Source organism: Anabrus simplex, chromosome 1, assembly GCF_040414725.1.
Source record: "Anabrus simplex isolate iqAnaSimp1 chromosome 1, ASM4041472v1, whole genome shotgun sequence".
Lineage (NCBI taxonomy): Eukaryota > Metazoa > Arthropoda > Insecta > Orthoptera > Tettigoniidae > Anabrus > Anabrus simplex.
The window spans coordinates 625,665,048-625,689,070 of NC_090265.1; the positions used below are offsets into that span (position 1 = coordinate 625,665,048).

A 24,023-nucleotide genomic window follows, 5' to 3' on the forward strand; every position below is an offset into this window, starting at 1 on the left:
TGTCCTTCTTGGAACCTGTTTCTGCCTTAAAATACCTATTCATACCCTTCCATTTTTCACTAAAATTGGTATGACTGCCAATTATGCTTGGCATCATGTTATCCTTAGCTGCCTTCTTTGCTAGATTCAATTTTCTAGTAAGTTCCTTCAATTTCTCCTTACTTCCACAGCCATTTCTAACTACTACTTTCCAGTCTGCACCTCCTTCTTAGTCTCTTTATTTCTCTATTATAATACGGTGGGTCTTTACCATTCCCTACCACCCTTAAAGGTACAAACCTGTTTTCGCTTTCCGCAACAATTTCTTTAAACTCATCCCAGAGTCTGTTTACATTTTTATTTACCGTTTTCCACCGATCATAGTTACTTTTTAGAAATTGCCTCATGCCTGCTTTATCAGCCTAATAGTCCTACTACGACAAAAACAGCTTCATGATCACTAATACCATCTATTACTTCAGTTTCCCTATAGAGCTCATTTGGTTTTATCAGCACCACATCCAGGATATTTTTTCCTCTGATTGGTTCCATCACTTTCTGAATCAGCTGTCCTTCTCATATTAACTTATTTGCCATTTGTTGGTCATGCTTCCTGTCGTTCGCATTTCCTTCCCAACTGACATCTGGCAAATTCAGATCTCCTGCTACAATCACATTTCGTTCCATGTCGTTTCCCACTTAGCCGACTATCCTATAAAATAATTCCAAATCCGCATCAGTGCTACCCTTTCCCAGTCTGTACACTCTAAATATATCAAGTTGCCTATTATCTTTAGAAATGAGCCTTACACCTAGAATTTCATGTGTCTCATCTTTAACTTTTTTGTAGCTTACAAATTCTTCTTTCACCGGAATGAATACTCCCCCTCCCACCATTCCTATCCTATCTCTACGATACACATTCCAGTGCCATAAGAAAATTCTGCATCCATTATATCAATTCTCAGCCATGATTCAACTCCTATTACAATATCTGGTAAATATATATCTATTAAATTACTTAGTTCTATTCCTTTCTTTACAATACTTCTACAGTTCAACACTAACAATTTTATGTCATCCCTACTTGATTTCCAATTCCCTGTTCCCTTATCACTGCTCCCTAGGCCACCCCGTTTCCCTGAATATACCTCCCTATTACCATTCCAAACAAATTTCCTAACTTATACGTACCACTGCGGTTTAAGTGAAGGCCATCTGAGCGCAGATCCCTATCTCCTACCCACCCATTAGGATCTAGAAATTTCACTCCCAGTTTCCCCACATATCCAATCCATAGTCTCATTTAAATCCCCAATCACCCTCCAGTCAGTATCCCTCCTACACAGTATTCCACTAATAACAATCTCCGCTTTCTTAAACTTCATCCGTGCTGCATTTACCAGATCCCACACATCTCCAACTATGTTGGTACTTATATCAGCTTCCCTTACATTGTTGGTACCAACGTGAAACACTACCACCTTCTCCTTCCCCTCCTCCCTCTCTTCTACTTTCCTCAACATCTGCCTCAACCTAATTCCTGGATAACACTCTACCCTGGTTCCCTTTCCTCCACACACTTTCCCCATGTGTCTAACGATTGAATCCCCCATGATCAGAGCCTCAACCCTACCCACCTCATTTGATCCCCTCCCCTCCTGGCCAGCCCTATCTTTCCTGATAGCTGCAGAAACTACGTCCTCCTCCCTTTTCTCCTCGCCATGACCCTGTTCCACCTGTCTTTTCCTATCCTCTACTCTACATTTCCCTTTCCTATCTTTTCCCTTCCTCCTACTTCCACACATCTCAGCAACAGTTTCCTGTCCCTCATCTTCCCTCTGTTGTTCTACCTGGAGTGACTCGTACCGATTTTGCACAGGCACCTGTCCTGAATTCTGATCCTGAATACAGCCCTTAGCCTGCAATCTCCTTCCCCTTAGAACATTAGACCACCTGTCTTCTACAACTACCCCCTTTCCTTCCCCTCCCTCTTGTACACCTACTGTAACCTGTACATTGTTTGAGGGAGTCCTATCTTCCTTCCTGTCTTCTGTGAGAATCCTAATTATCTCCCTCAAACTCTCGAACTCCTCCCTCATACCCCTCAATGCCTCGCCATACCCACAGTTCGTACACTCACGCTCCTTAGTCGTTCTTTACGGAAAAAAATGAAAATAAAAATAAAATAACTTATTTGCAAAAAATAAATGAACGGAGGGATATATTGTCTGGGATAGTACTCGAAGATCACACTACAATAAGGTAATTAAGGTAATTAATATACGACTACACTACAATACTACTTAGTCGTACTCTATTTTTTATCCTACAACCCCTAACAGGATAAAAAATGCTGTTAATTACTGAATATCTCCCTCAAACTCTCCAACTCCTCCCTCATACCCCTCAATGCCTCGCCACACCCACAGTTCGTACACTCGCGGTCCTTAGCCATTCTTTACGGATACCTCTACTACACCAGTACTACACAAATATTTTACAATAATAAAATAAGCACACTAAATTCTAATAGGATATTACTTGTATACTACTGTACAGTACACTACAGTAATTTTTAAACTACTTTGAGACGTATCCTAATTACGATACCGGTACCTTATGTCACTACTAAGCACAAACAGAAATGAAATTTGGAAGAATTACTGTACTCAAAGATTACCAACACAGCTAAATGCTTAGACAAATTTTTATTAATACTACGCTCTAATAGATACACACGTAAGATAACACACGAATATAGCAGGCAAGATACGGCACTATCTAAATGTACTGTATCTATACTACCATTTTCAGCTGAAGTGTGGTTATATGAACTTTTACCGCTGGTGGATTAGTATTATTTTCCCTACTACGCGGGACGGAGAATAAAAGTGTCCTTAAATGCTGAGAATAAGAGGTTGTCTACTATAATTTCTGTCAAAACCACGCCGGGGGTTTGAAGTGCAATATTATTGGGATATAGGAATTTGATTCTTAACTTTTACTCGATGAATAAACTAAGGTGGAAAGTACAAAGTATGCAGGGAACTAAGACTACAAATTATCGGAATAATGAATAAGCTGACTTTGTATTTATTTACACTACTATCATGTGCATGTAGCAACAATCGTCAACAATGTAAAAAACTATTAAGTACCGTAATTATCCAGTGAAATTACCGTGAATTCTCTTTAACTTTTCTTTAAATCGATGTTTACAGGCTTATCGTGTTATTTAATGTAATAAATGATTACCTTCATGATAGTTTGAACAGATATCTGTTCGAAATATCGGAAAAGTAGCAGCAGAAATTACAATGAGTTACAACTCCTTATGATAATCTGCCTTTGTAAGTATAATACCAACGAACCTACAGATATTTAAAAATATTGTTTTAAAAGTTAATATTATTACCTAACGTATTTCCTAAACCTAAATTCGAAACAAAGTACACCTAGCTAGCCTACTTATCCTAGAAAACGTAATCTACTGAACACCAAATGAACTACTTGTTATAAAATTCAAATAAATAACACTATTCCCAATTTCTACCAACAAGCACTAAACACCAATATACAAATAGCACTAAATGGAATGCACACACACAAAATTTAAATTATTTCAATAGGTTTTAACTACTTTTTCACTACAATAATGCAAGAGCTCTCTCAACAGCCAACCGTTCAAAAGCGCATCCAACAATGCAACAACCAATCGCATTTAGAGCTGTTTGGTTAAATCCTCATGTGATGAAGGTACATGATGATAATTGTTGTTTAAAGGGGCCTAACATCTAAGGTCTTTGACCCCTACATGAAGGTACAGAACAAGCATGAAAAATATTTTAAAATAAAGGTCTGGCTTTTAACAGCTGCAGTTATCCAAAGAATTGTTCCAGTCACTATGTAATACATTAGGAGTACAACTCATAACATGTGCTAGCGATCAGCTGATGGGTTGGCATGCTTTCTACAGCATGGCTTTATTTGGAACGGGTGGCCTCTGCTAGATACACCAACTGAGAATAACAGAGACCATTTCCAGAAACCATCTGCAAATAGGTTCTCACTGTTTGGATTCTATAATTGGGAATAAAACTATTGTTAAGTTTCAAAAAGATTTAATCTCGAATGCTCTCGATGGCAGTGAGGACATTATCATCTGGGAGAACGACACCACCAGTAGCAGGACAGTTAGTGACACAAGATGAGAAAAATTTAAATCTATAATCACAAAGAATGGGTACTGTCCACCTAATCAATACTTTATTATATCTTGTTACTAAGCAGTACCGGTTTCGACCTTCACAGAGGTCATCTTCAGCTGGTCATAAGATCTAAAGTTAACTTAAAATAATTTTAAAAACATTACTAAATCTAATGAAGAATGTCACATGTGAGTGATAAGATTAAAATATACAATATATAAAATATACAATGATATGATGTATCTTCTGGTTTAAAAACAAGCATCAAAATTCTATGACATGTATGTGTTACATAAATTTCTAGTGTACTGTTTGTGAGTAGTAGATAATTTGGTGAAATACAATTTCAACAAGTAAAATGTTTATGGCGTTCTTGAAGTACACTTTGAAGTTCAGTTCATATTGGTGAATCGTTCTATACATTCATTGGTATGTTTATACTGAACATTCTGGAACATTCTATGATATGGATGTAATAAAATTTATCAAATAATACATTAAAATACGAAAAAATGTTCACATGATTCTTGCGGTACGTTTTGGAATTATATTAATTTTGTACATTCACAGATATGTTTGTACCAAGCATTCTAGAATATTCAACTATGTATGTTGTTTTTCTTTTAAGTTCACATGATTAAGAATGTTGAATAATGAACATGAAAATATTATAGTGTATCATTAGTTTTCTTGGTACTATTCTCGTTAAAAGATATTGAGTAGGTGCAGATGCTCCCTCTTTGTAGTTTTGTTGTTGGACATTCAGAAATCTGCGAGAACAGAGAAGAATGAAGTATAAGAATTTTCTCAGTGGAATGTCTAATGAACGTGTGGAATAAGTGTTTACTTACATAATCCTGTTGACTGGTCGAATGTGTACTGTTAGGGAGCACGTCGTGTACTGCTCCGTGTACGTCTAGGGCTAGTACTTGCGGTAACGGAGAGGGGAAGTGGAGGGGCATGAGGGGTATTGATTGGGGAAGGTGAGGTAGAGTTGGTAGAGAGGGGAAGTGGAGGTTCAATAGGGGTAGCGATTGGGAGAGGTGGAGCATGGCTGGGCGTGTCTTCGGGAGGTTCCTTGATATATATTGGATTCTGTTTTTTAACTATTTTTATGTAGGTGTTTTTTAAAATCGGGATGACTGTATTAAAGAGGATATTAACTTTATCTGTAATTTCGTTCAAGTTATAATTTGGGTTTGCGTATTGATCTATAGTAATGTAAAATTCTTCCGTTATATTGAGCAGAGGGCCCTTGGGGATCATACTTAAAATCTGCATGTCGTTCTCAATATTTGTAAAATTATGCTTATAATCCTCGTTATGTTGAGCTATAGCCGAAAAGTGATTATGCTTTAAGGTGTTGATGTGTTCTTTGTAACGAATAAAGAAGTTTCCGCCAGTACGTCCGACATAGCTAGCCTCACAACTGTCGCATTTCATTCGATACACTCCTGAACAACTGCACCTATTGTTATCATTGACAGATTTGGCGTTATGTAAGATTTTAGCACTGTTGTGTGTGGTTTTGTATGCTATTTTTAGATTGCGTTTTTTGAAAATATTGGTTATGGAATGAACATGGGTATTATTAAATGTAAAAAGTACGTATTCCTTCTTGGAGTCGTTAGTTCTGGTTAGTCTTGATTTGGGTTGATATTTTATCTTTAGAATGATTCTATTGACCATTTCTCTATTAAACCCATTTTGATGGGCTATATCGTAAATCGTGTTTAATTCTTTTTTCAGCTCTTCTTGAGATAGAGGTATATTGAATGCTCTGTGTATCATACTGTGATAAGCTGCCTTTTTGTGAGCGTTAGGGTGGATGGAATCTTTCCTTATTGTATTGGAGGTTTGAGTAGGTTTTCTATATACTTGATATGTCAAGTGATCGTGGTGTCTAGTGACAGATATATCTAAATAATTCAAGGTGCAATCATTTTCTTTTTCTACTGTGAATTTTATATGTGGGTCTATTTTATTTAAATGTTCTAAAATATTTGTCTCATTGGTGAATCTATTGTCTATAACAACAAAAATGTCATCTACAAATCTGCACCAGAAAAATATGTTCTCAATTTTGCTTATTTCTTGGTGCTCTAAATGATCAATGTAGATTTCTGCCAGTATACCTGAAGCAGGAGATCCCATAGGAAGACCTTGTTGTTGGTAAACAGTGTTATGGAATTTGAAATAATTATTGTTAATGGCAAATTCGAGTAAAATCATGAACTCTTCTATTTCTAGGATGCTTAAGTTACTGTGCTTTTTAAAATTATTTTCGATTAATTTTATTGTTTTTTTTTTTTTTTTTTTTTGCTAGTTGTTTTACGTCGCACCGACACAGATAGGTCTTATGGCGACGATGGGAGGGGAAAGGCCTAGGAGTTGGAAGGAAGCGGCCGTGGCCTTAATTAAGGTACAGCCCCAGCATTTGCCTGGTGTGAAAATGGGAAACCACGGAAAACCATCTTCAGGGCTGCCGACAGTGGGGCTCGAACCCACGATCTCCCGGATGCAAGCTCACAGCCGCGCGCCTCTACGTGCACGGCCAACTCGCCCGGTAATTTTATTGTTTTTTTGTTTTTTGTGTAGGTATGTTAGGGTACATGTTCGTTATATCGTATGATGCTAGACTATGGTACTGCTTGATTTCTAGTTTTTTGGTAATGTTGAAAAATTCTATAGAATTTCGTATTGTTTTCTTGGCTAAAAATGTGTAATGCCTTTTCAGGAATGTTTGAATAAACTGTGACAGTTTGTAAGTTGGGCTAGATCTATAGTTTATGATAGGTCTCATAGGTACATTTTCTTTATGAATTTTTGGGAATGAAATATTTGTTACTCATTCGGGACAAATATTTTAGGTTCCCTATGGGAATCAACATCTACATCATTTGATGGCCAGGCAGGCATCAATTTTTGAAAATGAGACATAGCTCTCATAGTGCATTGGCACTGCTGGTGGCTTCAAGTAGCCTATGCAGTGGCCTCCACGGTATGCACTAGCCTTGCGTCTTGGGTGGTGTGCTAAGTCCCAACTGACGAGCCTAACTTAGCACACGAGGACGAAACGCAGGCAACCAGGAATGAGTTAGCTGGAAAATTTATAATGTCCAATAACAGACCATTATATTGGTATCAGTATTGTGATACGGAGTTCTGGCTTCGAGTGTGTGTGTCGTATGTAACGGATGGCCATTATTGCGCTTAGATAATTCTTTAAATTCTCTGTTGCCTTGTTTTTAATATTTGTCGTTCTCTTCGCCTGGCCTTATTTTTTGGTGTATTTGTGGGTGACTTGCTATGCTATGTCCTTATGCGTGTGCCGATATCTCCTAAAAATTTAGTAAATTATTATTTTTATTGATGTATTGTGGGCTCATATTCCTGTTCATTTTTGTGGTTACTCTCTTGGGTGTGATTCGTGCTTCTGGTCGTGGGTTTTGGATTTTGTGTGCCCGTAATTGACCTAATACTACAATTACACTTGTCTTTTAAATTTTTTTACATTATTATTATTGCTAATTTAAAATGTTTCTTCTCTCTCACTCTCTCTCTGGGAATATTTATTTAGATTTAGTTAATTTATTTTCATCCCTGTTGCGGGCTTTTAATGAGATCCTTGTTCTAATTTTCTAAACCCGCGTTTATGTTAACGTTTGTCAACAATGCCATTGTAACGTGTTCATTTAATCGAGGGCTTAGACATCCCTAGTGCGAAAGATATAAGCTTGTCCTTATCTTATCGATTTAGATTGTTGTTTAATCTCTTCGTGCCTGACGGTTATGTAACTTTATTGTTGGGGATATTGTGAATTGTAGTGGGCGCGGTAAGAGCATCTTGTGGATTGCTCCGTGTATATTATTATGACTTGTTTCCTTCTAAATCTGTGTGTTTGTTTTTTGGTCTCGGTGATGTTATGTGAACTGGATCTATACTGTAAATTATGTTTCGGTGTTTTATTTATTGTCTATCCATAACTTGACCTTGAGGTCTTAAAATTTGGGTTTATCCCGGTTGTATTTTACTTTCTGGGCATGTCTGCTGTGGGGACATTATGTCGGTATTTGCTGTGTTCTATGTTAATGGTGATATGTCGGGTTTCTTCTTTAATATGTGGTTTGGTGGGATTTTAGTTACCACTGGGGTGCTGTCAAAAGCTCTCGATTTACAATCCAAATACTTCTATTTTCTGTATTAAATTTTAAATTAAATTAATATCAATATACTTCAGAAATGTGTCTATTAATGGTAATTGTTAAGTTAAGCTGGTGCACCAGGATAGCTTGAGGAATGTAATGAATTTATTTACTTCAGAATTAACCTTATTTACATGTAGATTATTTATTTAATGAAAATTTATTATACTTCCTATTACTTTATTACTATTTTTCAGAATTTTTTTTCCTTCATAATTTAGTGTAATGTATTTACTGCTGGACTGAGTGGCTCAGACAGCTGAGGTGCTGGCCTTCTGACACCAACTTGGCAGGTTTGATCCTGGCTCAGTCAGGTAGTATTTGAAGGTGCTTAAATATATCAGCCCCATGTCAGTCGATTTATTGGCACATAAAAGCATTCCTATGAGACAAAACTCTGGCACCTCAGGGTCTCCGAAAAAAAAAAAAGTAATTAGTGGGACGTAAAGCCAATAACATTATTATTATTATTACTATTATTACTATTATTATTATTATTATTATTATTATTATTGTACTTTTAAGGCCGCATTGGACCACTGCAGTCAATTTCCGTCCGGTCTTCTATGATATTTTATGTTTTTTCTTCTCTGATATTATTTATTGTTATTATATATATATATATATATATATATATAATTCGCTGGGGCCATCAAGGACCACGTTAAGTCTTGTTGCATTTGACACTGAACTTGGCCTCCTTTAGAGCCCAAATTTCCCTCATTCTTTGTGAGTGGGCCTGCTTACGCTCCTCTGTCCAAGGGGCACCGTGTCTTCTCTTCGGTTGCTCGTCTCGGTTTAGCCCGTTCGTCAATATTTTCTTGTAGAAGAGATCTCTGTTAAAGGCGTCTTCAGCTGAGATATGTAGCATTTGCAGGTCTTCTTTGGTATTTCTAAACCAGGGAATTGTGGTTTTGGGGTTTGAATCAAAAAAGTGAAAGATCTCTTTAGTTAACTTTCTTCTGTCCATTCTTTTCAGATGACTGTAAAATCGTGCCCGTATTTTCTGATTGTGTCGGTAATTTTCTCTATTTTGCTGTAGACTTCCTTGTTGGATCTCTTTTGATGGATTCCATTTCTGTACTTTGATCCCAAGATTCCTCTCACAATTTTGCGTTCTCTTTTCTCCAGTTCTTCAAGGAGTCCTTTGTTGGCATTTAGAGACAGGGTTTCGGCTGCATATAGAACTACTGGCTTCAGAACTGTTTCATAGTGACGTATCTTGGTGTTTTGGGAAAGGCATTTTTTGTTGTAGATTGTGTGGGATGTTTGGTAGGCTATTTCCAGTTTGCGTACTCGCTCCTGAAGTGCTTCTTTGTCCAGTCCATTTTTCATGATGATCTCACCCAGGTATTTGAATTTGTCTACTCGGGTGATGTCCCCGTATTTTGTATGGAGTTTTGGTGGAGCCTCTTTGATGTTAGTCATTACTTCTGTTTTCTCAAACGATATCTGCAAACCAGTTTGTTCGGCAATTTCCTTTAAAATTTCAACTTGAGCTCTAGCGGTTTCTATGTCGGTTGAGAGAACAGCAATATCATCGGCAAATGCTAAGCAATAGAGTAAAATAATATATTATTATTGGTCCACCTTTTCAATACAAAATGAAAATTACATAGGGACTAGTTTCGACCTAGTAATAGGTCATCATCAGCCTGAAGTAAATTAAAGCGTAAATATCGAAGAAAAACATAAACAATGTAAACACAAGTACAGTCTTTTTAAAGGTACATACCATGTGGGAATTTGAGTAGAGATATATTAAAAATAATAACTCTTCCAACTGACGAAGCACTGAGCGGAAGTTATGTAAAGTTCGGTGCGCCGTATATTATAAAAGACCACTGTGCACTAAATGATGTAATAAAGAAGAAGAGTAGGTTGAATGCTGGCTTCTTCTTAGCTGTTGTATATTCGAAGTATTTTGACGTCTTTCAATACCTTATAAAATACGACGTAATCTTCTTCGAATATACAACAGCTAAGAAGAAGCCAGCATTCAACCTACTCTTCTTCTTTATTACATCATTTAGTGCACAGTGGTCTTTTATAATATACGGCGCACCGAACTTTACATAACTTCCGCTCAAGTGCTTCGTCAATTGGAAGAGTTATTATTTTTAATATATCTCTACTCAAATTCCCACATGGTATGTACCTTTAAAAAGACTGTACTTGTGTTTACATTGTTTATGTTTTTCTTCGATATTTACGCTTTAATTTACTTAAGGCTGATGATGACCTATTACTAGGTCGAAACTAGTCCCTATGTAATTTTCATTTTGTATTGAAAATGTGGACCAATAATAATATATTATTTTACTCTATTGTAATCACAGTTCAATACGGATCTATCATTATGAAACTTATTTCTTTAAATGCTAAGCAGTCTGTTGCGATCCCCTTGGATTTGGATCCTATTCTCAATGGACTGTAGTTGCTTTCCTGTAATCTCACCCGCCAGGTTCTGACGATCTTCTCAAGAACACTGGTTGAAGAGTATCGGGGATAGCCCATCACCTTGTCGGACTCCTGTTTTGATGACAAAGGAATGCGAGAGACATCCGTGGACCTTCACCTTGGATTTTGTATCGGTCAGGGTGGCTCTAATTAATGCCAGCAGTTTCAAATCAACTCCAAATTCATTTAAGATGTTTAGCAGGACTTCCAGGTCATGGTCAATGGAGTCGTACGCTTTCTTAAAGTCCACAAAGACAGGCACATACTCCTTGGACCTTAGTGTACAATATCTGATGATCGTTTTGAGATTTTGGATCTGTTCAGCTATTGAGCGACCTTTTCTGAACCCTCCTTGGTATTCACCTATTTGATATTCGACTTGTGCTTCCAAACGCTCCAGGATGGCAAGTGATAGAATTTTGCAAGTCACGGGTAGCAAAGATATTCCTCTGTAGTTGTTGATGTTCTTCATGCTGCCTTTTTTGTGTAATGGATGGATCAAAGCTATTTTCCAATCTTCGGGTAGGGTCTCCTTGTTCCAAATTTCTTCTATTTGCTTTTGCAAGATATCAAGTGACTCTTCTGGGGCATATTTCCATAGTTCTGCTACTACTGAGTCTTCCCCCGGCGCTTTGTTATTTTTGAGACGGGCAATGTGGCGCTTGATTTCATCTCTGTCGGGTGGTCTGGAATCTGGGTACCTGAGTAAGGGTTCCTTGGTCTCAATGGCGCTTTGCGGTTTAGAGCAATTAAGTAAATTCTTGAAGTAATCTGCCAGAATGCTGCAATTTTCTTCATTTGACGTCGCCAGTGTGCCGTCCGTTCGCTCAAAGCATAGAGATGGTGGTTTATAGCCAGTGAGTTTGCGTTTGAAGGCTCTGTAGTACTCTCTGCTTTCATTCTTCCTAAACTTTTGTTCTATCTTTTCAATGAGAGATTTTTCGTATTTATGTTTCTCAGTTCTGAACACCCTAGCTGCTTGGGCACGTTGGGTTTTGTAGGTTTCCCAATCATTTTCTGATTTCGTAGAGTTGTACTATTTCCACGCATTGATACTTTCTTGGAGGACTGATTCGCAGGTACTATTCCACCAGGCATGCTTTTTGCTTCTCTTGATTTCTGCAACGTCTTTGGCGGCCTCAACAAGGAGACTTTTGGCGTTGTTAAAGTCACAGTCATTTGGTCTAGCCTTCTCCTGGAACTCCTTGACCCTTTGCCGAAGTTTATTATTGTCGAAGCGTGTGATCTGTTTGGTTGTCTTCCTTGTGTTTGCGGGAATTGGTTTGAATTTGATAAGAGACATATAATGATCTGAGGCCACATTGATGCCTTTCTTTACCTTGACATTCATAATCTCAGGGCTGTTTCTCCTGGAGATCGCAACATGATCAATTTGGAACTCTCCGAGAGCTTGGACGGGAGAACGCCAAGTCATTTGCTTTCTGGGTAGATGGCGAAAGTGGGTCGACATGACCTGCAGGTTGTGATTTTCGCAAATGGACACCAGTCTTTTGCCGTTGGGATTGGTTCTTTTGTGAGCAGGGTAATTTCCTATAACTTTCTTGTACTTCTGCTCACGACCTAGTTGGGCATTGAAGTCACCCAAAAGAAGCTTGACATGGTGTTTGGGGATTTTGTTCAATTTTTCATCCAGTAGGTCCCAGAAATTATCAACTTCGTCTGGATCAGACTTGTTCTTATCGTTTGTAGGAGCATGTGCGTTAACTAGGGCGTAGGTTTTGTTCGCGCATTTAATTGTGAGTATAGACAATCTGTCATTCACAGGTTTGAAATTTGCAACCAATTTAAGGATCTTGGTTCTAACAGCAAACGCGGTTCCAAGCATTCACAGCTCCATTGAGGATTTCTCTTTGCGCTTTGCTCTTGAAAAATCGGTAGCCTTCAGATTCAAAAATCTCTTCATCTGGGTACCTTGTTTCCTGTAGGGCCACTATGGATATCTGATTTTTGTGACGACCTTTGGTGAGGGTTTTCAGCTTGCCAGTTTGTGTAAGTGAATTTATATTGAAAGTTGCTAGAAAGGTTTTAGATTTTGGCCTGAGTTTTTGACTCTTCGGGGTACACCGAGACGCTCCGACTCGTCTCTTGCATGATGTCTAGTCTCCCCCAGAATCCGAACGAGACTCGTGCACCGTGGCGTTCACGATGAGGGATTTATCCGAAGATTTACCCCCTGGGGTATGTTTCTTGAAATGTTGTGCCATCATGCTTTTTGACTTGACTTTGCTTTGGACGGTTAGCCATCCTTTTTCAACTAGGGTTGTTAGCCCTAGAGGTTGCCTCAAGATGTTTTCTGGCTTCTGGTCATTTACCAGTCTTCGCCGTAACCCTGGCAAGGGACCAGTTTTTTTTTTTCACGGTGGTATTTTATTTCCCTACTACCCTCTGACTCTGCTGGCGGCAGAGCCAGCGAGCTTCCCCAATTCCAATGGAACGCGCCCGATGGAGGTGACCGGTAAATCCCCACACGGGTATTATTATTATTAATAATAATAAATTACTTTTTGAATGAGGCTGAGGAAGAAAAAAAGTAAAATGTTCTTAAAGTACTTAATTTTATCTTCTCAAAAGAATCCTGATAAAGGTCTCCGCTGGGTGATTAAAGAAACTGCCGAAGCAACAGACTTCTCTGAGAGGAGCAGCCCCTACGAGATCTTTGGCTTCTCCAGCTAAAACAAGGGAATGCAAAGCACTGCAGAAAGACAGCAGGAGTCAATTGAATGATCTTGTTCACAGTGGTACAAGACTTAAGATGCATGCATTTTTCCTAAAAGACCAATCTCCAACATTGCAGCAAATGCTACTGCCTGTAATAATAACAACCCTCTCTATTTCAAAAGAACAACCTTGTATCGATTGTTTGTTGAAAGACATGGGTTTCAAATATGAAAAGAAAGAGAACTCAGTTCGTATAACGGAAAGAGAAGACATAATATCTTGTCGTCATAAGTACCTGCACCAGGAGAGCAAACATCCCCTTGGATACTCCCAGCACAAAACGCCATACACTAAATGAATAAATAACCTAAGCATTGCTTGATTATTGTTTAAATATTGTCTTGCCACAGGGTTGGAAAGAGGAGAGTTCTGATTTAAAAAGAAAAATGATCATGATCAAATTAGCCTGACACTCAAATTGTGGGAGGTAAATATTAACTGTTTGTAGCAAAATGAATGAATCAATGAATGAATTGTCTGACTGAGCACTAACGTGGAGATTAAACTGTATAACAAGTTTCAACTTTAAATGGATGAAGTACAAGTAAAGAGGACTTGACTAAAAAACCGAGTAAAGGAGTGCATCTGAAATTTCAAGTCAATCGGAAGCTGAGGAGAACTATCTCTTCGATCATGGTAATAACTTATAAACTAATCACCCTTACAAACCTTCAAAAATAATTGTCATCAGTTTTTTTTAAACTACCCACAAGTAAGTTTCTTTCAATGCTGAAAGGCTGGATGGGACAAACAAATATGCTAAGCATGAAAATACCACAGACTGCCCCTCCACAGAAGAGGGAGATTTTTGGGAAATATGTTGCAATACTGGAATAGTTGGAAGCATTATTGAGTGTTAGTATAAACACATGAATAAAAGAGAATATTATATATTCACAGGGGCTATTGACTTTCCTCGCTGCTGCACCAGCATTGTAGCCTCCTCCCCCCTGAACTCAAGAGCCTTCACTGTCAAAAAACTTCCTCCCACATGCTGCAATATTGGACTAGTTGGAAGCATTATTCCCGTGGCAGTATAAATACAAGAATGAATCAAAACTCTGAAATCTTTGTCATATAACTGGCTTGAGGTGTATCTTCATTTTTGAAGGAAGTGTTTTATAGAGACAGGTACCGAGCTCGATAGCTGCAGTCGCTTAAGTGCAGCCAGTATCCAGTAATCGGGAGATAGTGGGTTCGAGCCCCACTGTCGGCAGCTCTGAAGATGGTTTTCCGTGGTTTCCCATTAAGGCCACGGCCGCTTCCTTCCACTTCCTAGGCCTCTCCTATCCCATCATTGCCATAAGATCTATCTGTGTCAGTGCGATGTAAGGCAAATAGAAAAAAAAAAATCGAGACAGGTCTTTGATATTCCAGACATTTCACGTCAAAATAAGAAAAATATATTACGAGATATAAAAGGTGATCAAACATAGAACCCTGATGCATACCTGGAAGCAATCTTAAATCTCAAACAGAACATTTCCTAGTGAAGAGACAAATTATGTCCCAAAGATAATATTATATCCAAAGTGTGCAATCTTCAGAAACCAGAAACCAGTTAAATGCACATTTGCTACTGTATAAATAAAACACATATTTATTACTGTATATCCTATTATTGGTTTCTATGTAGATTTTCTCCAACTATTTTTGACATGCTCCATGCAAAATGAAAGCTAGGAAAATACAATTCTTTGTAATGAATAAAGAAACATAATTTGCATGATCATGGGAATAATAAACGGAAGATAATGGTGAATGGAAAAAAAATGAGCCCATAGTGAGAAAAACAGAAAGGACAGGACAGGACAGCATGGCACGGCACAGCACAGAATTGTTTTATCTGACTGCCAAAAATATAATTCATACAATTATGACTAAGTTCATTTTTTTCAAACTATGCAAGAGAATATACAAAAACATAGAATGTAAACAAACAATTGTATTTTTTTCTGAGTTTCTTTAGCTTGAGTTATACAACAATCTTAGAACAATACAGCTAGATTCTCCACTCATTTTTTAGTTCAATGACATGCTTAAATATACTGTGATGGATAGTCAGGATTCTTAAAACTAAAATGACTGCTCAGAGAGGTAGTGATTTTTACTGTCGTCTAAATTTACTAAGCTACTATTTACAGTTATCTTCAAGTGCACTTGCGTTTGAGTTTTGCATTATATGCTGTTTGTACTCGTGCACTTCCCAACTCCAGTTTCCCGGGTGTGATGTACAAGCGCTTGCCATCTCCTTCTGTCTTCATACATATGTTCCAGTACATCCTTCCATTTGTGTCCTCTCTCCTCACATCTGATCTTATAGTCTCTATCCAACATTTTCTTGGTCTTCCCTGTGGTCTTCTTCCTATGAGATCAAGGTCAAAATATTTTCTGGCAGGTCTTTCCCTGTTCATTCTCATTATGTGCCCATATCACTGAAGTCTGTGTTTCTTTATGACACTGGTAATAGGAACCTCAATACTAGTGATGTGCGCAAATGACTCCTGGAATCGCGAGAATCGGTTCCTACGACTCCGCGATCGCACTCACTGTCGCATGCGAGGAATCGGTTCCCGATGACGTCACCAGAGTGTGCTGGGCGCACTCACTAGAGTGAGTCTTCCGTGTATAAGTGGGGCAAATTCGAACGTGCAATATTTGCTATTTATTTTGTATACAGTGAAATGTCTTATTGGTTGTCACGATTGAATCATACCACATAATAATGAAATAACCATTTACGCTGGTAGTCTGGAAATCACATTACACATTTCGACACCGGGTGTAGCAATCGACATTGTTATTTATGCTTATACTGTATTTTTCTAATGGGGTTTTCAAACATTGCTAGTATAAACATATAAAGTCTGTGGAATTAAGTCACATTTTAATAAGTACACAACATGTTCCGTAGCATACCTGTATTCCGTTACTTTTAATTTGGAATGAACATTTCGTGCTACTGTCCGACTCATTGGCTGGATGGTCAGCGTTGAGATCTTTGGTTCAGAGGGTACCGAGCTCGATTCCCGGCAGGGTGGGGAATTTTAATCGCCTCTGATTAGTTATTTTGGCCTGAGGACTGGGTGTTTATGGTTGTCCCAACATTTTCCTCTTCATATTCAGACAACACTATATACTACCAAACAACTTAGGATCACGCAACAGTGATTACATCCCTCCATACAGGGTTGGCGTCAGGAAGGGCATCCGGTTGTAAAACCGGGCCAAATAAACATGTGCTATTCAGTTCGTACCCACGACCCCACAGATGTGGGAAAACTGGTAGAAAACGAAGGGGAATAAGAAGAAACTTCATACTACTGCTAAATATTATTATGAGAAACTGTTAGAATTACTACTTTTGTTTTGCTTGCTTGTTGTTTTAAGGGACCTAACATCGAAGGTCATCGGTCCAATATTTTTTAAATTTTTTCATCACAGCTTAACATTAGTTAAGGTTGTCTCTTTAGTACAGTTGTATTTTTTTTTTTTTAAATAGTAGAGTTGTTATGTCATAATCCCCATACAAGTTTTGATTTGCTTACAATCCATGTGATTTTATTAGTTTCAAACAGAGAATCATATTTTCTGATAAAATTACAGTCGCATTAGAGTACATAACTCCAGGATGCTACAATGAGAGCAGGCATGGTTTGTAAAGTGACCTGGTTATACCAAAACGAACTCACAGTTTTTACAGAAAACATTTGTGCTGCACGTGTTTACGCATCTGCATCATAGATGGTGCTACTAGTTCCTCGGAATCGATTCCGGAATCGGGTACCCGATTTCCCAGGCATATGGAATCGACTCTTCGCGATTCCAGTCGCAACCCATCACTACTCAATACCAGCTACTTTCCTATTTACTTCATTTCTGATCTTGTCCTTTCTGGTAGTTTGTTTCATGGTTCTAATGAATCTCATTTCAGTTCCTTGGATTCTACTGAAGTCTTTGTTTAGTAGGGTACATGTCTCTAAACCATACGTGAGGATTGGCACGAAGTAATTATGGTACACGATTGTTTTTGCAGTCCCAGAGAAGATTTCTGACATGACTATAGAAGTTTGATGCTTTCTGTGTCCTGCTGAGTATTTCCTGCCTAACAGTGTTGTCCATAGAGATTGTGCTTCCAAGGTACTTGAAGTGGGAAGCTGATTCGATTTTAGCTCCTTCCAGAAATATATTTGAGCTTGTTCCTTCCCTGCTGATGGTCACTTCCACTGTCCTTGTTTTGCTCATCTTCAGTCCAAAATATTTTAATATGTTTTAGAAGTGAAGCTTCCACGGTGTGAAGAATTATTTAATTTAATTTCCGGGTTGAACCGTGTTGTACTTGTACGCACATCACGTACAGTTTGCCGACGTATCGAATACATTGCAGTATTCTTTGTCAAGGCAACTGAAATACCCCTACCCGATCCGAGGTAATCAGTCTCCCAGGCAGAAATTACACTACTAGAGTGGCCTTGATCTTGGCCTTTTATATCCTAGCTAAAGAATGCCTTAGCGCCACTTATTTCTATTTCAACGGGGAGTTCTACGAACAGACAGAAGGGGCCGCGATGGGGTCGCCACTCTCTCCAGTAATAGCAAACATGTATATGGAAAACTTCGAACAGAAAGCCTTAGCTACATCTGCCCTGAAACCGAAATGTTTTCTCCGCTTTGTGGACGACACTTTTGTAATCTGGCCTCACGGGAGCAATAACCTACAGCTATTTCTCGACCATCTCAACTCCATACACGTAAATATTCAGTTCACCATGGAAATAGAAGTAGACGGAAAAGTACCGTTCCTGGATGTGCTAGTAACACGCAACCCCAATGGGACGCTGAGTCGCGCAGTACACAGGAAACCCACTCACACAGACAGGTACCTACACGCCTCGTCTCATCATCACCCATCACAAAAGCAGGCTGTCCTAACATCACTGGTGAACAGGGCCATAGCGATATCTGACGCAGAGCACCTCGAGGAAGAGAAAAAACACCTCACGGAAACCCTTAGGAAAAATGGCTACTCGCTCAATAACATCCGACGAGTCCTTAAAAAATCAGAAGAGAACAAAGAAAAGGCCGCCGCAGGAGAAAACAACGGGAAAGAAGAACTGACCCGCCAGAAAACAGCGATATTGCCATACATTAAAAACACTACAGACAGGATCGGCAAGATACTGGACAAATACAACATAAAATCTATAAACCTCAACGGAAGCTAGCCAGTTATCTACCACCAGTAAAAGACACAATAGAATTACAGGCCCCTGGAGTGTATCACACTGAATGTAGCTGCGGAGCTTGTTATGTAGGTGAGACAAAACGTCTGATCTCCACCCGCCTAAAAGAACATATCCGTCACACCAAGAACCAAAACACAGATATTTCAGCAGTAGCCAAGCATTCCTACGAAACTAGGCACGGAATATCATTTGACAAGACCAAGATCCTAGCAGCTATCCCTTGGAATCTGGAAAGGAAAATCCGCGAGGCTATCGAAATCAAGAAACATCCGAACAACATAAATTTAGAAGGATATAAAATCAGTAATTCTTGGATGCCTATCATTCATAGTTTAAGACATACAGACCACAACATAAACACACGGGCTGCAACCCCATTACATAACAGCGCGGGCAAGTCCCCACTACCTGGCTGTGACACATACTTTCCAGAATTCTCACGAGACAGCCAGGGCTTACGTCAGCCAGAAAGGCTAGGATATAAAAGGCCAAGATCAAGGCCACTCTAGTAGTGTAATTTCTGCCTGGGAGACTGATTACCTCGGATCGAGTAGGGGTATTTCAGTCGCCTTGACAAAGAATACTGCAATGTATTCGAAACGTCAGCAAACTGTACGTGATATGCGTACAAGTACAACACGGTTCAACCCGGAAATTAAATTAAATAATTTTAATATGTTGTTCCATTCATGAAGTTTCTTCTGTTCTTCAGCTTCTGTCTCTCCCCATAAAAGCACATCGTCAGCAAATACCAAGGCATTTGGTTCAGAGTCCATTTTCTTGATAGATTTGATGACGATGATAGGAAAAAAAAAAGATGACCTTGTCCATTACTATTACGAACAGTATAAAGTAAGTATAGTCAGTTTTAATTACTCATAACATGTCATTTGTTATATCTCATTAATTCCTCTGATGAGGCTGACGTCAGGAAGGACAAACAGTCGTAAAAACTCACTACGAAGATTCGTCTCACTTCGTACTCTATCCCGTAGAGAAAAGGGATAAGGGTATCATATTATCATACTATACAATATTGATATAAAATAACATAACAGCCAGTCATTTGTCTCTGTGAGTTGAGCAGTAGGCGTACCACACAGTAAACCTGAGTAAACCTAATCACTGCTTTCATTTGAATTATCAACTTGCGCTGCCAACTTCCCTGCTATACCGGCATGTCGTCATTCCAAGTGACGTCATCTTCACTGCCATCTCGTCAGCCATAGCAGCAGCAGCAGCAGCAGCCCTGCAATCGAGAGCATTCGAGGTCCAGTCTTTTTGAACCTTTTAAAAATAGATTCGTTCCCAACTATAGAGTCCGAACAGTATGAATATATTCCCAGATGGTTTCTGGAGATGGTCTCTTATATTCCCAGTTGGTGTACGTGTAGCAGAAGCCAATCCTTTTGAATACAGCCGTGTAGAATGCTTGCCAAAACACCAGCTGATAACTAGCATATGTTACAAGTTGTACTTCGGAATGTAATACATAGTGACTGGAAGCATTCTTTTGCTAAATCAGCTGTTGAAAGCCAGACTTTTATTTTTAAGTATATTTCATGCTTGTTCTCTACATTTATCACATCAGGATTTACCTGAACAGCTGTAAATGAAATAAGAGAGACCGCATTGTTTAGGTTAGGTATGCCATCGCCCAGATAGTTCCTACGACGGAAAGAATAAAAATAAGTAACAAGTAAGTTTGCCGCATTTATGGATGTCTACAGGTGTGGTGGTAATGTGTTTTATCATCATGATGTTTAATTTTGTACGTTTGTTGTCTCCATTTTTTATTAACCCATACCCTAGTATGTTTTGTTTGGCGGCTCTGAAAATCGTTAAAAGTAAGCGGAAACATAAAATTATTATTATTATTTATTTACTTATTCGTTGTTGTTACTACAATACAGTTGTTCTGCCAACTCCATTGTGCATGTTCTGATAACTTTTTGTAAATTGGTCTGTATATGATGGTAAACTGTTCCGTGTGATGTGATAATGGCTTGGTTAGGAAAGACATTGAATTATCTGAGAATCTGCCGACCGCATGTAGGAATCACTCAAGAAAACGTTGTGTTGTGTGCCTGTCAAACCAGAGGCGACGGGAAACTGTCTACTTCTGTGAGGAATGTGACGTGGCACTTTGTGCTTGCCTTTGCTTCAGTATTGTAAATGTTCGCTTTCCTCATCAAGACACTTGGGGAGATGAAAGTTATTACCTTGGGACACATGAATATCAAATAAACTATTTGTGGCTTGCCCGTAAATTGCCACGCAAATAGAAACAATTAACATTCCATGGTTTCCCATTTCTCTATGTGATGTTTGGGCGCCACACAAAACTGTAAACCAAAATTTATATTTACTAGCATAGAGACTTATACTTAAATCACAGGGGTAGGATTTTAAATAACTAACCATTAAGTATCGCTTAAGAAAGAAAATTAACTCAATATAAAATACAAATGAATGTATTATTTTTTTTAAAAAATTAGATGAATCGGAAAAGTTCCTTAAAGCATGGAGGGATTTAGAATTTACTTCACTGAATTTACTAATTGCTTGCTTTATCTAATTGAAGCTCGCCAACTGCAGCTTTCATTGAAATCATCGGGTTTCCGTGGTTACTCGTTCTCTTCTTCTCGATGTAGAATGTGCTCCATGGGCATCCTTCCTTCCTTCTCTGATCTGGTACGGGCTATCTGGACTAGCACTCCCTAATTGCCTAGTTTTTAAATTAGACATTGGCCCTATACTTGTAAAAACTGATTAGCGTTGATCGTAAGAGGAGAAAATTCAGAGATATGAATTTTTCCATATTAGTAGAAATCTCAATCCAACTGAGCTATACTATTTATACGGTACAGACTTGTACCAAATTCCGTAGACTTGAACTAAACATAGTTCTTCGTACAAAAGATATAATGAATATAACACAAGCCGTAAGCTTGTTTCGTCTCACGTAGATCCGATAATATAACCGCAGCTAAGTACTGTATCGAAGCGAGCACATACCGTCTCAAAATCAATAAAGTCGTTCACAGTAGAAGTTCTAATAGCCGTTACGATCACAGCAGTGTGGTATTTAGGATGCCGTTCTCGTGGTGAGAATCTCTATATATCCGGGCTCACCCCCACTCTTCGTAACAGTTCATCTCAAAACTCATATACAACGAAGTATCTGATTCGTAGATCGAATTATCAACTCACCTTCTCTTCTTTCTTGACAAGTCCAGTAGGCGTGGCGATGATGTAGCTGACCAACTTGCAAGCCTCGCGCGCGGGTCGCTTTTTACTGGCCTTGGCTCATGGGTTAAACCCAGTGAGTCATGTAATTCCACGCTCAAGAATAACCTTTTCCGTATACACAAGTATGAGATGAAATGGCAACAACTATATTTCAACATATTAACCAAGTCCAATACATAATAAATTCCTATCTTTCATAATATAATAATAAATAATAAATGATGTTATAATATATACAACATGATTGCAAAAACCTTATTTACAAATGCTTGACGTAGAATAAATATGTTATTACGAATAATTGCCGATGGCGGATAAACTTGATATCAAATGATATCATGTAAAATGATATATTAAATTTGTAGGGCTGGAGAAGCCTGGATGGTTACAGTATTTACAACACTGTGCGCAATTTCTGAATGACCTATGAACCACAAAGTATGTAGAACCTATTTTTGATGCATATCTGAAAACTTGAAAAAATGTCATCATAATAATGAAAGGAACACTTTTTAAATTCACTTTTGTATGAACACACTGTGTAAATATGTACATATTTACAGGTTCACAAGAAAAACGGTAATAACGTAATGCTATTGAATTTCTACTATATCACTCACAATTTAAATAAATCAAGTAAAATATATTTTTCTGTTGAGCATTTACATCTACGCCAGCCCGTGGTGTAGGGGTAGCGTGCCTGCCTCTTACCCGGAGGCACCGGGTTCGATTCCCGGTCAGGTCAGGGATTTTTACCTGGACCTGAGGGCTGGTTCGAGGTCCACTCAACCTACGTGATTAGAATTGAGGAGCTATCTGACGGTGAGATAGCGGCCCTGGTCTCGAAAGCCAAGAATAACAGCCGAGAGAATTCGTCGTGCTGACCACACGACACCTCGGAATCTGCAGGCCTTCGGGCTGAGCAGTGGTCGCTTGGTAGGCCAAGGCCCTTCAAGGGCTGTAGTGGCATGGGGTTTGTTTTTGTTTTTTGTATTTACATCTGCCGCATGCTACTGTACCCATTCCACAAGTGCGCGTTGCGCTGAATAATTACTCACTGTCTGGTTGTTGTTATGAAACTATTCCCCAGTTAAGGGGTTAAGCCTACTGCATCAAACCCCTTACATGGAACAAGAGACATTAACCAATATCAAAATGACACAAACACGAACAGATGAAAAGTACGCCCATCTCCAGAATGGCAGAAGATAAGACCATAAGCATGTTGCATCACACACCTTACATGGAACACACATATCAAAATAGATGAAAATATATCCATCTTCAGAATATCAGGAAGTCCAGCTGATGTATAAATATGAATGAAAAGTTCAAATGAAAATTGTGAATCAGTTCAAATATAATACAAACAAAAATTACCTGCTTTCAGATTCTGACAGATGGCGACACAGTGCCTCTCTTCGCTCCACTTCAAGCTGAAGTTTCCGCTGCAGCCGTAAATTCTCCTCACGAATATTCCTTTCTTCATTTACATATCGCTGCATCTTCTCCGTATCTAAAACCATAATTTTATCCACTCTTTACTGCATATAATGAGTCTGAGCCAACCTATAGATAGAATGATTTTGATTAGTCAAATGATACAATATCTATTGCTCTATCTGAAAAAGAAAGAGAAAAAATGTTATTCAACAATTCTCATCCTTTTCTTAATGTCTGAAGATTACTCACGCTCTTGTTGAGCAATTGCTAACTGGTTTCTCAGTCTTGCAACTTCACTCCGTAATGTCTGAATGTGTGTGCTGATATTCGTAGCAGTATCACCATTACTAATTTCCCGGGGAGATGCTGGATCAGAGACAGGTTGGTCTAATTTAATCTGGAGCATCCTGCACAACAAGAAAACACACATGAATATCAGTGTTCCCGTGATAAGAATATCATCATAGAGAGGTTCAACGCTCTTGGT

At 38.6% G+C, this 24,023-nt stretch overlaps 1 protein-coding gene across 1 annotated transcript in view; it reads right to left on the reverse strand.

The window, feature by feature from the left end:
- The window catches only part of LOC136871206 (coiled-coil domain-containing protein 6), a 151,207-nt gene that overhangs the window by 69,609 nt on the left and 57,575 nt on the right, over positions 1–24,023 (reverse strand). Inside the window, exons 5-6 of the mRNA XM_067144965.2 lie at positions 23,786–23,943; positions 23,474–23,609 (exon numbers count right to left, since the gene is read on the reverse strand). Coding sequence (XP_067001066.2) covers positions 23,474–23,609; positions 23,786–23,943 — 294 coding nt within the window. The remainder of the gene's footprint in view (positions 1–23,473; positions 23,610–23,785; positions 23,944–24,023) is intronic.